The sequence below is a fragment of the Cloeon dipterum genome, chromosome X (genome assembly GCF_949628265.1).
Source record: "Cloeon dipterum chromosome X, ieCloDipt1.1, whole genome shotgun sequence".
Classification (NCBI taxonomy): Eukaryota; Metazoa; Arthropoda; class Insecta; order Ephemeroptera; family Baetidae; genus Cloeon; species Cloeon dipterum.
Genome location: NC_088790.1, coordinates 20256638 through 20270531, shown reverse-complemented (window position 1 = coordinate 20270531; position 13894 = coordinate 20256638). Strand labels below are relative to the sequence as shown.

Sequence of the window (13894 nt, the reverse complement as noted above, 5' to 3'; positions counted from 1 at the left end):
CACATGCGCGGCTCTTGAATTACTCAAATTGTTTTTTTTGGGCTGAAATTTTAGCTGCACGCGGCTCTCGTGGTTTTCAAAAGAGATGTGTGCCTTTAATTTTTGATGAGCTGCTCTGCCGCCTGTTAATCTTGGCTCTTTTCAAAGTGGTCTGGAATTTTTGAGGTTTAAACCAACAAAACCCATCATACATTTTTAAACGTTTTAACGAGAGTGGAGCAAGATGAAGAGACCAAATCATCCTGATGACGGAAAAATGCGCATAGCTTAACAACCAAACTAAATTTTCTTTGTTGAAAGAAAAGGACAAAAATGAATTCGACAGTGAAAATTTGAGTGTTTGTCGAGCGATGCGCAATTTCACCGCCACCAGGATGAAATTTAGCTAAATATTTTATTCAATACTTCTGAGGGCTTTGTTTGACAGTAAATAATACATAATATATACATTATATATTATGTATTGTTGATTAAATCTACAATATGTACCGATTGATTTTTGCAAGGGTTAGAAGAATGAAATCGAGGTTTTGCAGTAAAATTAGTTTTTTTCAGGCAGTAAGTCGTTTGATAAATATTAGCACTCTCATTCCCAATTTTTTAAATTAACTTTTTCGAAATGAAAAGGTCTGACGCAAGCATTCTCGCTCTGTTGTGTTCTTGCAGAGAGGACGAAGGTTTCATCAAGGAGGAGGAGAAGCCGCTACCGGATCACGAATTCCAGCGGAACGTGTGGCTGCTGTTCGAGTACCCGGAGAGCTCGCAGGCAGCGCGCGTGGTGGCGATCATCAGTGTAGTTGTAATCCTGCTGTCAATCGTGATATTCTGCCTAGAGACTCTGCCCGAGTTCAAGCACTACAAAGTATTTAATACTACGACGAACGGCACAAAGATCGAGGAGGACGAGGTGCCCGACATCACCGACCCCTTCTTCCTGATCGAGACCATCTGCATCATATGGTTCACGTTCGAGCTGTCGGTCCGATTCCTCGCCTGCCCCAACAAGTTGAACTTTTTTCGCGACGTCATGAACATTATCGATATAATCGCGATCATTCCATACTTTATCACCTTGGCGACTGTGGTGGCCGAGAAAGATGAACAGATACAGTTGCCCAAGGCGCCAGTTTCCCCGCAAGACAAAAGTACTAACCAAGCCATGTCGTTGGCCATCTTGAGAGTGATACGACTTGTGCGTGTTTTCCGAATATTTAAACTTTCAAGGCATTCTAAAGGCTTGCAAATTCTTGGAAGGACACTAAAAGCCTCTATGAGGGAATTAGGACTTTTGATATTTTTCCTATTTATAGGTGAGTACGATTCGACTCTTGCTTCCTTTATTCCTTTTTACTCGTTTCTTGATTCACACGCCTGGAATATCTTTCGACTCGGCCGCCGGAGCAACCGTAGAGGCCTGAGGAGGCCGCAACCGCCTTGCTCCGGCGGTGTCCTGGTTAACGCAGCAAACTCTCTTACAGGCCCTGCTGGGAGCGGCCCCGTTCGCCCGTTGAGCCGAGCGCCGTGTGTTGTTGCCACTCAATCTTTCTCTCTTTCTCTTCCCTCCTCCGCTTACTCACACACTAACAATTATTTCCGTCCGCGCCGCTCGTCCGGCGGCCGGGCACATCCGATGCTAACTCACTTAATTATTGTGAACATTTTGCCGTCGCACTTGCAGGGGTGGTTCTATTCTCGAGCGCAGTCTATTTCGCCGAGTCGGGCTCGGAAATGTCGTATTTCAAGTCGATTCCAGGTGCATTCTGGTGGGCTGTAGTGACCATGACCACGGTCGGATACGGCGACATGAGGTAACCCGACCCGACTCCAGATCAACTCGCTGTTGTCTGCTCTCTTTCTCTCTATCTCTTTCTCTCTCTCTACCTATTTATCTATCTATCTATCTCTATATATATATTGTATAAATATCCGTCTGTCCGTCTTTCTTTCTATCCATCTTTCTTTTCTGTCTGTCCATTTTCTTTACCATCTATCTCTTGTACATTGACACGTACGGCTCGTTGTTGCTTGTGTTGCGTGTGTTTCTGTTCGTGGACTCGATTTGGATCCGCAGAATTTTATTCGTTAGTTTACTTCATTTACATATTGTGCTCTTTCTCTCGAAGTTCATGGAAAATTCCGGTTGTACAGAGTTTGCCCCAGGCACGCCCTGACAGCCGAAGTGGTGGCAAGCGAGACCCGATTGGCAACTTCCTGCTTTCAATTGACACCAGAAAGCGCTAAATTCACTCTTCTCTTTTGAGTCAGGAAACTGACGCTTTTAGCCACCTTTTTTATGCTCTTTCAACCTTTTGCTCGTCCCTTCTCTCTTTTTACCGAGACTTTGAATTTGGCTCTTTAACTACTGAAACTCCTTGGCGGCAAAAGGCTTTTCAGGCGACGGCATGCAAATATAGACATCGATAAGCAAACCGAGCCACCTCTTCGGCCGCGGATATCGGTCAGGGTGTGTCCGACCTGGCGCGGGCCTCGGTGGCGGCGGCGTCCCGAGCAAGATGGCGCCGTCGCTGCCGGCGTCCGCGTGTCGAGTGCTGCGTGTGCGTGTGTGTGTCTCGGTGTGTCCCTAACTCTCGAGAGTTTTACATGAAAAATATAAACACAGCATACTCTTTAATAATACCAAACTGCAACATATTATATTCTCACACGAACGAACGTGCATTCGACGGAAAGAGTTTATACATATGTATGATACATGAATAGGTATATATATCCAAACAATGAGTATATATATACACACAGACAGAGTCATTGTGTCCGAGAGAGCTTACGAAAACGCTGCTTGAGATTTGGCGCAGAATGTTGTTGTGTGGGGCAGGCTGATACTCACTCTACACACCACGCCACACAATACACAGTGTGCTTTATTGATTTTCTTCCTAGGGGCGGAAGCTGATATTGTGAGTGAGTGAGTGAGAGAGAGAAAGAGGCAACTTTGTTCTCCTTTCCCTCACTCGCTGCGTTTCGCTCGCACGAGCCGAACTCTGCCTGGATTTTATAATATACGACATAATTGTGTTCTCCATTCTATAATTTTGACCTCCTCTATTCATGCTGATCATACCGATTGCGAAATGAGCGTAGCGGCGACCTACCTGCTCTCGATCTGTGTTGTTCTCTCATGCGTTTTCGTAAACTGTCGCCGATTTGCTTGCAGGTGTCGTTCTCTTCTCAAGCGCAGTGTATTTCGCTGAGGCTGGTTCTGAAAATTCTTACTTCAAGTCTATCCCAGACGCCTTCTGGTGGGCAGTGGTGACCATGACCACTGTGGGATACGGAGACATGACGTAATTTTGCTTACCAGTTTTTTTACTTTTGCAAATCGCGCATATATACATACGTTTTTTTGATTGCCTCCTCTTTCCTTTTTTGCTACCACTGACATTGCGGAAGCGAAATTTATAAATACATTCAAAGAGACCAGCTAGAGCTAGCTCGGTTTGCTCTTTCCCGCACCCTTGCCGGGGCGGAAAGTGCAACTCGACTCGAAAAGTCCAGCTGAGCAGCATGCGTCAAGCACCCCACTCGAAGTTGCTGCAGCTTTTTTCTCAATATATTATATATATCCACACACAAATATATTTATATATAACTATGCATTTTTCGGTCTCGCGATTGGCCAACTAATCAGCTCGCTCTCACTGACTGATGATAACTAACCGACGTGCATTAGAGCCAGTTTCAAAGCCGAACTCACATGAAGTATTCAAGCCTGTTTGTCTGTTTCACTTTTTGTGCATGCCTTGCTGCACGTGCACCCTCTGCTTTCGCTCTTTCCAGCACACACGCATTCGTCTCTCCCCTCTCTGGGCGAGTGGCCCGCGGCGGCCTCCATCGCCGCAGGCCACTCGGAGGCCGCGGAGCACGTTCCGTCCCTGCACGCACCCCGCTCTCTCATTGATCATGCGGATCGCCGCCGGTGTTGCAAGCCCGATTTTGCGAGCTAACTCTACTCTCTCTGAATGCAGGCCAGTCGGAGTGTGGGGCAAAATGGTGGGTTCGTTATGCGCGATAGCCGGTGTGCTGACCATTGCCCTTCCTGTGCCTGTCATTGTATCCAACTTCAACTACTTCTACCACCGCGAGACTGATCAAGAGGAAATGCAGTCGCAGAACTTCAACCACGTCACCAGTTGCCCGTATCTGCCAGGAACTCTAGGTGAGATGCGTGACCTCGTAAATCGAGCCCCGATTCCACGGCTCCCACTGCCGAGTGTATGCAACCTGCTCGACTCTGGTGCAAAGTCGTTGCATAACTTAACTTCGGTCTTCATACTGATGCGTGTAATTGGATGTTGACATTATGCTGCGATATTTAAAATTAAATTCATAATTATACTACATATATATTTTTCTCTTTTACTAGATTTGTGAATTTTGGTGACTCTTTTATTCAGCAAAAAATATGAATGAGATTTTGGAGCAAAATGTTAGCCACTTTCTTAGTTTGGTACTTAAGACCACAAGAATTCGATCAATTTAAAATTAATTAATCAAGCAATTTGAGAGTGAGTTTAATATGTTATGCCGTACAGTCAAACGCGACAGTTTATGAATAGATCAATTAAGTTTTGCTCCTATTTACTGTAAACGGCTTTAGAATTGGTTCATTAAATCAAGTCGTTAACCCTTTACGATCTTTTTACTGGAACTATGTAGGTTAGTTCATTTTCCTACATTATTATCTTATTCCAGCTAACATTAAAACTTGGTACAGTTTTCAAATATGTTTTTATTCGTGAAAAAGGAAATTTTAAATGGCTCAACCCTGCGTGGGTTGACCAAGTATTGACAGCTTGAGAGTGAAATTTTGCAGAGAATATTCATTTTGAATTTCAAATCCACTGTTTCGGCACCTCAGTTGTTAAGTGTAAAACAAAATACATGTCACAGTTGAATTCTGATTTATCCCGGGGTCAACACTTTTCTAAATTTCTCTTTAATTTTTACTTATCCGTGTACTTTTTGTAAAATTCGCATGATAGAAATCGGTCGAAAACAATACATAATATTTTAACTCGATCGCTGAATTGCAATTTGACGCAATCAACTGAAACTCGACATGATGCGGAAATTCCGTGTCCATCATTTGCACTTTGCTTAAGATCTTTAAATCAAGCCTAGAGTGGTTTCGCTCAGGCCCGACTAGCTGAATTTGCGTTGTAGACTGTTTCCTACAGACATTTTAAAATTAGCTCAACTCGTATGTATTTTCTTGCTGTTCAAAAGATCTTCATTTTTCTCACATTAGATTTGGTGTTTTTTTAGAGCTCTGTAGCTCTGAAGAGTCCTTTCTAAATATCTTAGCATTGGACTTCAAAAGCTTAAAAGCAACAAAATCAATTCAGAATGTTGTTTGAAAGAATCGGACAGTGAAGCCGTATGTATTATCCTCGTGACAATCATTTTTACTGTTTACTATTTAAAAGAACCTGAAAGTTTTGGGTCAGTTATATTATTAACTTGACGGCACGTTTCTAGCGTAAACAAACGCATATCTACCAGTTTACACGCAGCAATCAATCACTCCTGATAGAATACAAAAGCAATCAAATTTATACACCGCACAACCACCGCCGAGCGATTCTCACCGGTGGACAATCATCACCTTTCCATTCCTCGAACAGCGGGGGGCCCGCGCACGTTTTTCGCCGTGGAATCGCACTCTCGCTCATAACAATAATAATCATTCAAATCGATCTACTCTTGACAAGCTCACACACACATACAGCGACGACGTTCGCGGATTCATTTCCTGCTCGCTGGCTAAAAGAAGAAGAAGGGCCGCTGCTCTCGCTGCCTCTGACAGCGGCGGCTTGCTTTCTTTTGGCAAGGGCGTGATTCGCTTCTATAAAAAGCCAGTCGACCTTCTTGGTGGTTCATATCATCATCGAAATAGCGCGCCGCGCGATCAATAGGCCGGCGACGCGCTTTCTCGGCCTTCCTTAATTAATATTGGGGGTCGTACGCGGTGTGTGTGTGTGTGTGTGCTTGCTGCTGCCTGCCGAGCCGAGTAGAGGTGGAGCAGAGTGTGATTAAATTGAGATCTATCTATATACGTGTGCGTTTGTCTCGCAGGTGCCCACTTGAAAAAGAGTTCGCTCTCCGAGTCCTCGTCGGACATAATGGAGCTGGAGGAGGGCATTCTGCTGGGCCAGCATGAGCCCAACACTCCAGCGACTGCATGCACCCCGGCCAGTGCCGCCCTCGCACCGGCCCTGCTAGCCAAAAAGCAGAACTGCAACACCACCGCGGCCACGGCCAATCGATGCAACAACAACATCAACGCCGTCAGCATCGAGACAGACGTCTGACTACTGGGTGCGAACGCATGACTTCTATTTGGCAAAGCCTGTCGCCGCTTGTCAGAAATTGCTCTCAGCTTTTTGGCCGCTCTGTTTTGAGACTCTGGCACGTTTGTCCAAACAGAAAGCAGAGACGGCTGTGCTGGAATGCGAAAAACCGAGAGGTCATGTTGTCGGTTTTGCAATCGGCACAAGTAAAATTGCGCGTGCTTCCTGTAAAAGAAGGTCTAATTTTGGTTCAAGAGCTCTGTGCTTCAAAATCTAAACGGCATGGCTATTTTGATTCGTTGCTTCAACTCCACTTCAAAAGTTCCAAGAGATGTTTAAAAATTAAATATTGATCTCTAAATGTATATATAACGCAGCTTTTTGGTTCCTCCTAAAACAAGAATGACAAATCAAGGCTATTTTGTCTTAAATTTCAGCGCTATTGAGGGGTGTTTAAGATTTCTAACCTATACAATAACATGCTTGATAAATATTTAATATTTCCTCCATTTCTTAGCGGATTTTCATATTATCTAGACTATTTTATTAGAAATTTAAGACTCACATAAGATTATTTCCACAATGTTTGTTAAAACTATAGCTTTAAAGTAATGCATAGGCAAGCATTTGACAGGGGTTTTGATGTGTGGGAAGGCTTGAATAAAAATCATGTTCAAAATATTGATTCTGTCAGTCCATTTTGGCTCATCTAGATTGGAAAATTGAGGACATACCAAAATTACAGTTGCCTTGGTTTCAAAAACTGTAACCGACAATTTCTTTGTTTAGATGTACAAATAAGCTCTTCCATATTAGGTAATTTTTAAAGCAGCTAGTCAAAATAATCGTAAAATCAGAAGTGTTTAGAAGAAACTAAAATTAGTTTCACTTTTATAGCACACAGGTCTTGATGGGTTCCGGGAAACGTGCCTATCCGGGAAACTCTTGAAATCCAATTAGACGAGAGCCTGAATTGTTAATTCTCAACCTGTCAGTTTTCACGAGCTGAGTTCTAACGTCCACTTTATGTTTCAGCTGTGTTGAGAACTGATGGCGGCGGTAAACGCTTAGAGTTGGTCGTGTACACGTCGCTGCCTCGCCTAGAATCCGCAGCTACTGCTTGACGAATCCCAGTACACACACAGATACACAGACACACACACACACACACACTATAATTATTACTCTTATTGTAATTGAATTATAAATTGCCGCTATTGCTACTTAAGAGAAAAACCAAAAGAGCGCTACACCCGAGATTTCATAAGACAATTATTAAGGAAAACAGAAAACCGATTAGACAATTGCGAAAGCGAACAAATTGTATAATCGTAGCTTCTTCCGAGCGAATTTGAAACGGTGATTTTTCCCTCTCTTTCGCTCTCTCGTTCGATTGTGATTATTCCAGCTTGCATGATGGTTCATTTTTTGTCATTGCCAGACACACAGACACGTTCTCTCTTTGGATAAAAAAAGAAATCAACAGCAACACAAGGATTATAAGGTTGAAAAAAGGTTAATAATTTTTCCCAGTAGACGCAACAGCAAGAATAGTATGTTATAATATATTTCAGCAATATTGTGGTGGTAATCAATTATAAGCTCTCAAATCAGCTCAAAAACTCGCGCGCATCAAAAACAGACACTCATATGATAATGTGTTATTTTTATTGTCGAGCCGCGCGGCAGCAACCCTTGCGCACCGAATTCAAATGTATAATAACAACGGACCACTCCTGAGTTTTATCAGAAGGGGTGCCGGCGCAAAACTGAGCAAGACCGAAACGACGATCGCACGCCTGGCCGCCGGATTTGGACAGCACAGCTGCAGCAACCGTCCCCAAAGTGGCGCGCCGTGCGATTTTCTCATTGTTGGCCGCGCGCTAGCTCGAGCAGTTGATTGTTGCAAAACCGGACGCAGTGTTGGGATCCGACGAGATACAAAAAAAGAAAAATACGGAACGAGAAAATTTGCAAAATAATAGTATAAATAATTAAAAAAGTATGTATTTTACTCTCGACGAGGGACAAAAACCAACCAGCAGTTTCTGAAAGATTATAGTGCGGACTTTTATCCAGCGTAATTAATACTACAATAAAGACAGTGGCAGTAAAAGAAATGTGTGAGTGCACGTCATGTTTTTATCCATATTATATATTGTTAATTCATTGTTGTTGCCATTACTTTCCGAGGACTCACGCTCACCACAGTCGGCCCCCTGCCAGGCAAGGAGATGTAAATTATCAACTATAATGCGAGCGAAATATCGGGGGCTGGTCTACCCCCGAAAACTCCACGGCCCAGGGCGTCGAACTAGTGGGTCCCTCGTTGTACTGATGTGTCTGAATGGCATAATGTAAAAAGAAAAACGCGATATTATTTTTTAACTGAATCGAATCTCATATACGAGGCAGAGACTCACCGGATGAGGCCCCTCTCCCACTCTACTACGATATTTAACTGTAATGTTGGACTCTTTCTCTCTCTGGACCCTTCCATTTTCGACCTGGTTTGCGAACCCCCTGAACCCCCCACCGACAACCTGTCGTGAGCATCGACGAACGAGAATATTAATACTTATAGTTTTAACGACGAGCAACCGAACGACGAAAAGATGAGTTGAGTTTACCAATCATGGCTCTCGTGCTGCATCTCTTTTTAATTTCGTTTCTCTCATTCGCGACCGTTGTTTAGCTTAGAATCGCCGGTGATTGTCGCAATCATTCTGCTCTGGTCCCCTCTCTGATATTTCCAACTTTTTTCCGCCTTTCTCTTTCACACACGCGATTGTTTGTTGACTTGTGTCGACCACTATCGGGAGGATGCCCATCCCTTTTGGTTTTATACTTAATCACATACACACGAAGAGCGGACTTGAATTCTTCTGATTATCATCTCGTTGCTGCTGCCACAGACAAAAACGCAAACACACACTCATTCACTCAAGGCAAAAAGAGAATCGTTGAAACAGTAAACGGAGCAGAACATAATTTTAGGGAAAAGAGCTCATATTCTAGTCATAAAATTTAGCATCCCTTTGTAGAGTTTAACGACTATTTACGAGTATATTTGAGAATTAGAAGAGTCAGTCAATATAAACGAAAAACTCTCACTCTCGCGCGCATCGATGAGGTAATTAATTCTCTCATTCATTATTATTGAGAAAATGCCAATCTCTTGGACTCACTTACACGAAACACACTCTCACACAAACACACACACACGCCGAGGATTCACACGCAAACCGCGACGAGAGGCTTTCGGAAAGCCACCATATTCAGCTAAACGCATAGCCGACAGAAGCAGTACCTTTGTATTAAGTCATAGCCGATTGTTTCTCTCATTCCGCCTGCCAGCCAGCATACCAGCAGCCCCCTTTTTACCGCCAGTCGTGTAAATGACCGCGAGTTGATTTTTGTTCCCTTCAAAGATTGGCAATCTCGCCCACGATGTTCCAACTGCCAACTCACTCTGGTCTGGACATGATGATATTTTTACTATACTTAACACGAATGTGTATTTTGAGGTCGGGGCCGCGGATGGCCTGCCCCCGGGGGCGCGTATCAAGCCCGCATTTTCAGCCCTTTCGGCCCAGAATCGGCAGCCCAAAGCCCGCGGGATCGGCCGCCGCGCGCGCATATCTTTTTTCGATTCCAAACGTTATTGTGATACGAGATTTGCATTGCTAAAGAAAAAAACTAGAGTGAAAAGTACTGCTGCTTTGATTTTTCGACTGTCCAGCGATCATAATCATGCGAAATTTGGTTTTTTTCTCTATCTCATCCGAAGCCAGCCAGCCAGTCAAGGATGTTATACATGCGATAAATTTCGGTTTTTCTCTCACAATCAAAGAAAGCAAGGGTGACTCGTGCTAATTTTCTCTCTGCCCCTCTCATTACGATAGTACGAATGCGACTTATTACAAATCAACAAGTTTCTACATAGTGTGATGCCGTCTTGATCGACTAACAAAGAATAAAAATGACAAAAAGCAAACTCACGCGCGCCACCATTTAACTTTACTGCTAGGCCCTTAGCCAGATTATAAGGATACTAAACGCGACCTCGGCCCGTCCTCGTCCCACGCAGCCGGCCCCGACGCACTCGCCGGGGGTGCATGATTCAGGCGGGGCGGGGGCGGTGGAGGCAGTCGAGGGGGCTAGTTTGACTCTCTCACTCCTAAACTCTCTCTATCTCTCTCTCTCTCTCTTACTATCTCTCTCTCTCTCTTTGCAAGACTAGCGGATCGATTGATGATTAATTAATTCTCCTTTACCTGCAGAGTTGTAATTCCACTAAGCGAACAGAGTTAATTAAATTACTCGAAGATATAACCGAAAAGCATCCCTCTTTTAATGTAACAAAAGACGACAAAGAATAGCCCCTATTATCTCCAGAAATTACACACACAAGGACCCACACTACTTAGAGTTGTAAACGGGAAAAATCTTCATCACACACACAAACACACACACGCGCGCGCGGTGCGAGACGCGGTGCATGGTGACAGTAATTACAGTGCATTCGATTTTTACGATAGGCCCCTAAGTCGATTTTTGCGCGCATCAGCAATTTTTCGTTCTCGTTTCCTCTGAGAGTTTTCCGCTTCCCCTTCCGTAGGAATCAGAGCGAATTTTCTTACAGCAGCGAACAACGTAACAAACAAGTAAGCGTATTAAAAAATAAAAAATCTCGTAGGGAAAACGCGGGAATTTGTAAAATCTTAATAAGGTACACGCGAGTTTCGTTTTATTCGCTTCTCGAATTTGCCGATCAACAATCAATCACGCAAATTGCATGACAATTAACAATCGTTGATTAAAAAATTGAATACCTTCAATTGATGCTATTTTCGATCCAGACAGAAATGAACACACACACACACACTCACACTCACTCGAATACAATCTCTCTATCTCTCCGCTTTATATAAAGACGTAAAACGGTCCCCGCCCCTGAGGTGTATGAAACCCAATCAGAGTGTTGATTTTGGCGAAGATTTTTTATATAACGAATACAAGTATCAGGTCTTGAGGTTTAGAGCGTTACATATAATTGCAAATGGGAAAAAATGAAGCATAAAGATATCACAAAACAAACACACATTTTATGCCCGTCCTTAAATTAAAATTTAACTGTAGCTTAACAAAAAAAAGAAAGAGTTTACATTGAATTAATTACTCGTTAATTATTACTCGACGATCGCTTACGGAGAAGAATTATTCACGAAACACACATACACAACACACACGCTGAAATTGGGCTATTCTGAAGTGAGTGCGGCGGAATTTTGAAACATAAATAAGATTTAACATGAAAAACAACACTACGCTTTTTATCGAATAACGTCCTTGTAACCACAGAATTGAGATAAAAAATAATTATTACTGCATTATTACTACAATTTAAAATGAAAAAATACTGGAGAAACGCCCTGCCAATTTTTTTATCGTGGTGGTGAGAAAATGTTGTAGGTTGATTGCGGTCGTTTGACTGATTGCTTGATTGATCGAGTATTTGCAGCAGTTTCTTTTTTCGGCCAGCAGGATAAAACTCAATCAAATAGCGATACAATTAATTAATTAATTAAAGAGCGAGAAATTAAGGAATATAATAAAACAACATGAATCGTATTTGGTCTTTTGCAGCTACACACACACAAACAGACACTCTTCGTATTAATTAATTAATTACTCGATTTAAACGAAGAATGGTGAAAAAAGATATTGATCAATACCAAAATATTAAAAGATACGCTGACTGCTTTAATATTTGAGAAAAAATACAGACACATAAGTTATAAGCGAATTCAAATCAAATGAAATCGGATTAGCGAGTTGTACTAAAACGAAACAATTTAAAGAGAAAATCACTTGATATGCTTGATAGGCGGTAATTAAGTGAGATTATGAGAAAAAGATGCAAAACAAAAAGTAATCATAAAGTGTACGGGAAAAGGTTACGCAGCCGTTATTTTCTATTGTTGCTGACAAGTCGCGATTATTATTGTGTACTTAAAAAACTTTATCAAAGCGGGGTGAAAATACATACACAAAAGCCAAAAGTGGTTTTAAATGAGAAAAGTTTATTAAACACTCACTCGAACACAAAAAATGAACACGCAAGTGGAAAAAGTGAAATTCTAATTGTGACGTTTTACCAGCCATGATTGTTGATTGTAAAACATTTTGCATATTGTGTACAATTTCAGTTCCCTCGGATGTAATTATATTCATGGTATAATTATCGCCGTACGACTCTATTTGTCCAAGCAGAAAATTCAGGTCGATTCCTTTGCCGTGTGTTTGTTACTTTATTCCTATAAATTGTCTCACACGTTTGGTTAGACCATAATTTATTGAGAAGCCATATCGACGGGAAAAATAATGAAACATGAAAATCGACACGCAAGCCTTCTTTTCTTGTTTCTCTATGTATTTCTTTCTGTGTTTTTACACTCTTTTCATATTACGAAAATGTGCTACTGTTGTTCTAATTGTACATATTATTATTGTTACTGTATTTTATGCCAGTTCTGTGCGGAACTTTATGATTCTTATAAAAATGAAAAACGAAGAAAACCAATGGTTGCTGAAAACACTGAACGAGCTGTCATTGAGTCTTGATTACCAATTATTATTAATGAATTATTATTGCAAAAAATATTTAAAATCAATAAAATAAACAATGTTTTTCAACATAATGCATTCATTGTACTGTATCTTATGCAGGTGTAAGAAAAAAAGAGATTTTATAACTACCACAAGGCAAAATCGTTTCATTTAAGTATACTGCCTCTTTGAGTTAAAATTGTTCCATATTGTTTAGTAGCATACAACTTTTTAAAATTAACCCGAAATTGTTGATCCGATAGACATTTTTAGTTGCATAATATAGCAACTTGATTTTCTTTTTTATATTTGTCAGAAATTTGTGTTATTCTCAGTTCAAAATTTATTGCCCGAAATACATAATATAATTTTCAAATTACAAACTATTATTTTCCTGAGACTGCAGGGAAGCAGTAAAATAAATTTTTAGAACGAAATCATTTTAATCAGATAACGTTACAGGAACAATTGTTTCGCGATCAGAATAAAAGTTCATTCTTTCTTTCGACCTCAAATTGACGATCAAGCAACTTGATCTGCACGTTTGTTTCGCGCCATTAATGGTCGAAAACGCTCGACTGTGCTGCCACCCGCTCTATTTTTTGTGTTTTAGTCAGCTCCAATTTTGACAGGTGAGCGTGAGCACTGTGAGCAGCTGCTTTGCAAAACATTGGATCTCATTCGGGTTAAGGTACGAATTTTTCAAGTAATTTTGGATGGTCTCAAGTTGGGATGAATCAATTCGAGCTTTAATTGTAAATGGAAATGATCTGAATGAGCATTTGGTTACAAAACCGGACAAAAATAATAGGAAAATAGACTTGATAAAATATATTTTAGGTTGACAGAACCTTTTTGTCGAGTCACAGCTGAAAAGCGAAAACAAAATTGCAAGTAAAATATAACACCACAAATAATATTTGTTGCAGAATTTGATGCTATCTATAGTTTTAATTAATGGTGTGTAATAA

The 13894-nt window shown here is 41.4% G+C and overlaps 1 protein-coding gene across 10 annotated transcripts in view; it reads left to right on the top strand.

Annotated features, from left to right (window-relative positions):
• Positions 1–13078, top strand: part of LOC135945821 (potassium voltage-gated channel protein Shaker-like) — a 102117-nt gene extending 89039 nt beyond the window's left edge. For 8 of the 10 annotated variants that reach the window (XM_065493714.1, XM_065493719.1, XM_065493723.1 and 5 more), the window contains 5 exons: positions 667–1310; positions 3176–3305; positions 3987–4177; positions 6097–6339; positions 7347–13078. In XM_065493714.1, coding sequence (XP_065349786.1) covers positions 667–1310; positions 3176–3305; positions 3987–4177; positions 6097–6332 — 1201 coding nt within the window. In that variant the 3' untranslated portion in view covers positions 6333–6339; positions 7347–13078. Of the gene's footprint in view, positions 1–666; positions 1311–1678; positions 1809–3175; positions 3306–3986; positions 4178–6096; positions 6340–7346 lie in introns of those variants that run through there. The other 2 variants (XM_065493715.1, XR_010575468.1) reach the window with 2 other exon arrangements.
• The last annotated feature ends 816 nt before the right edge of the window (positions 13079–13894 follow it).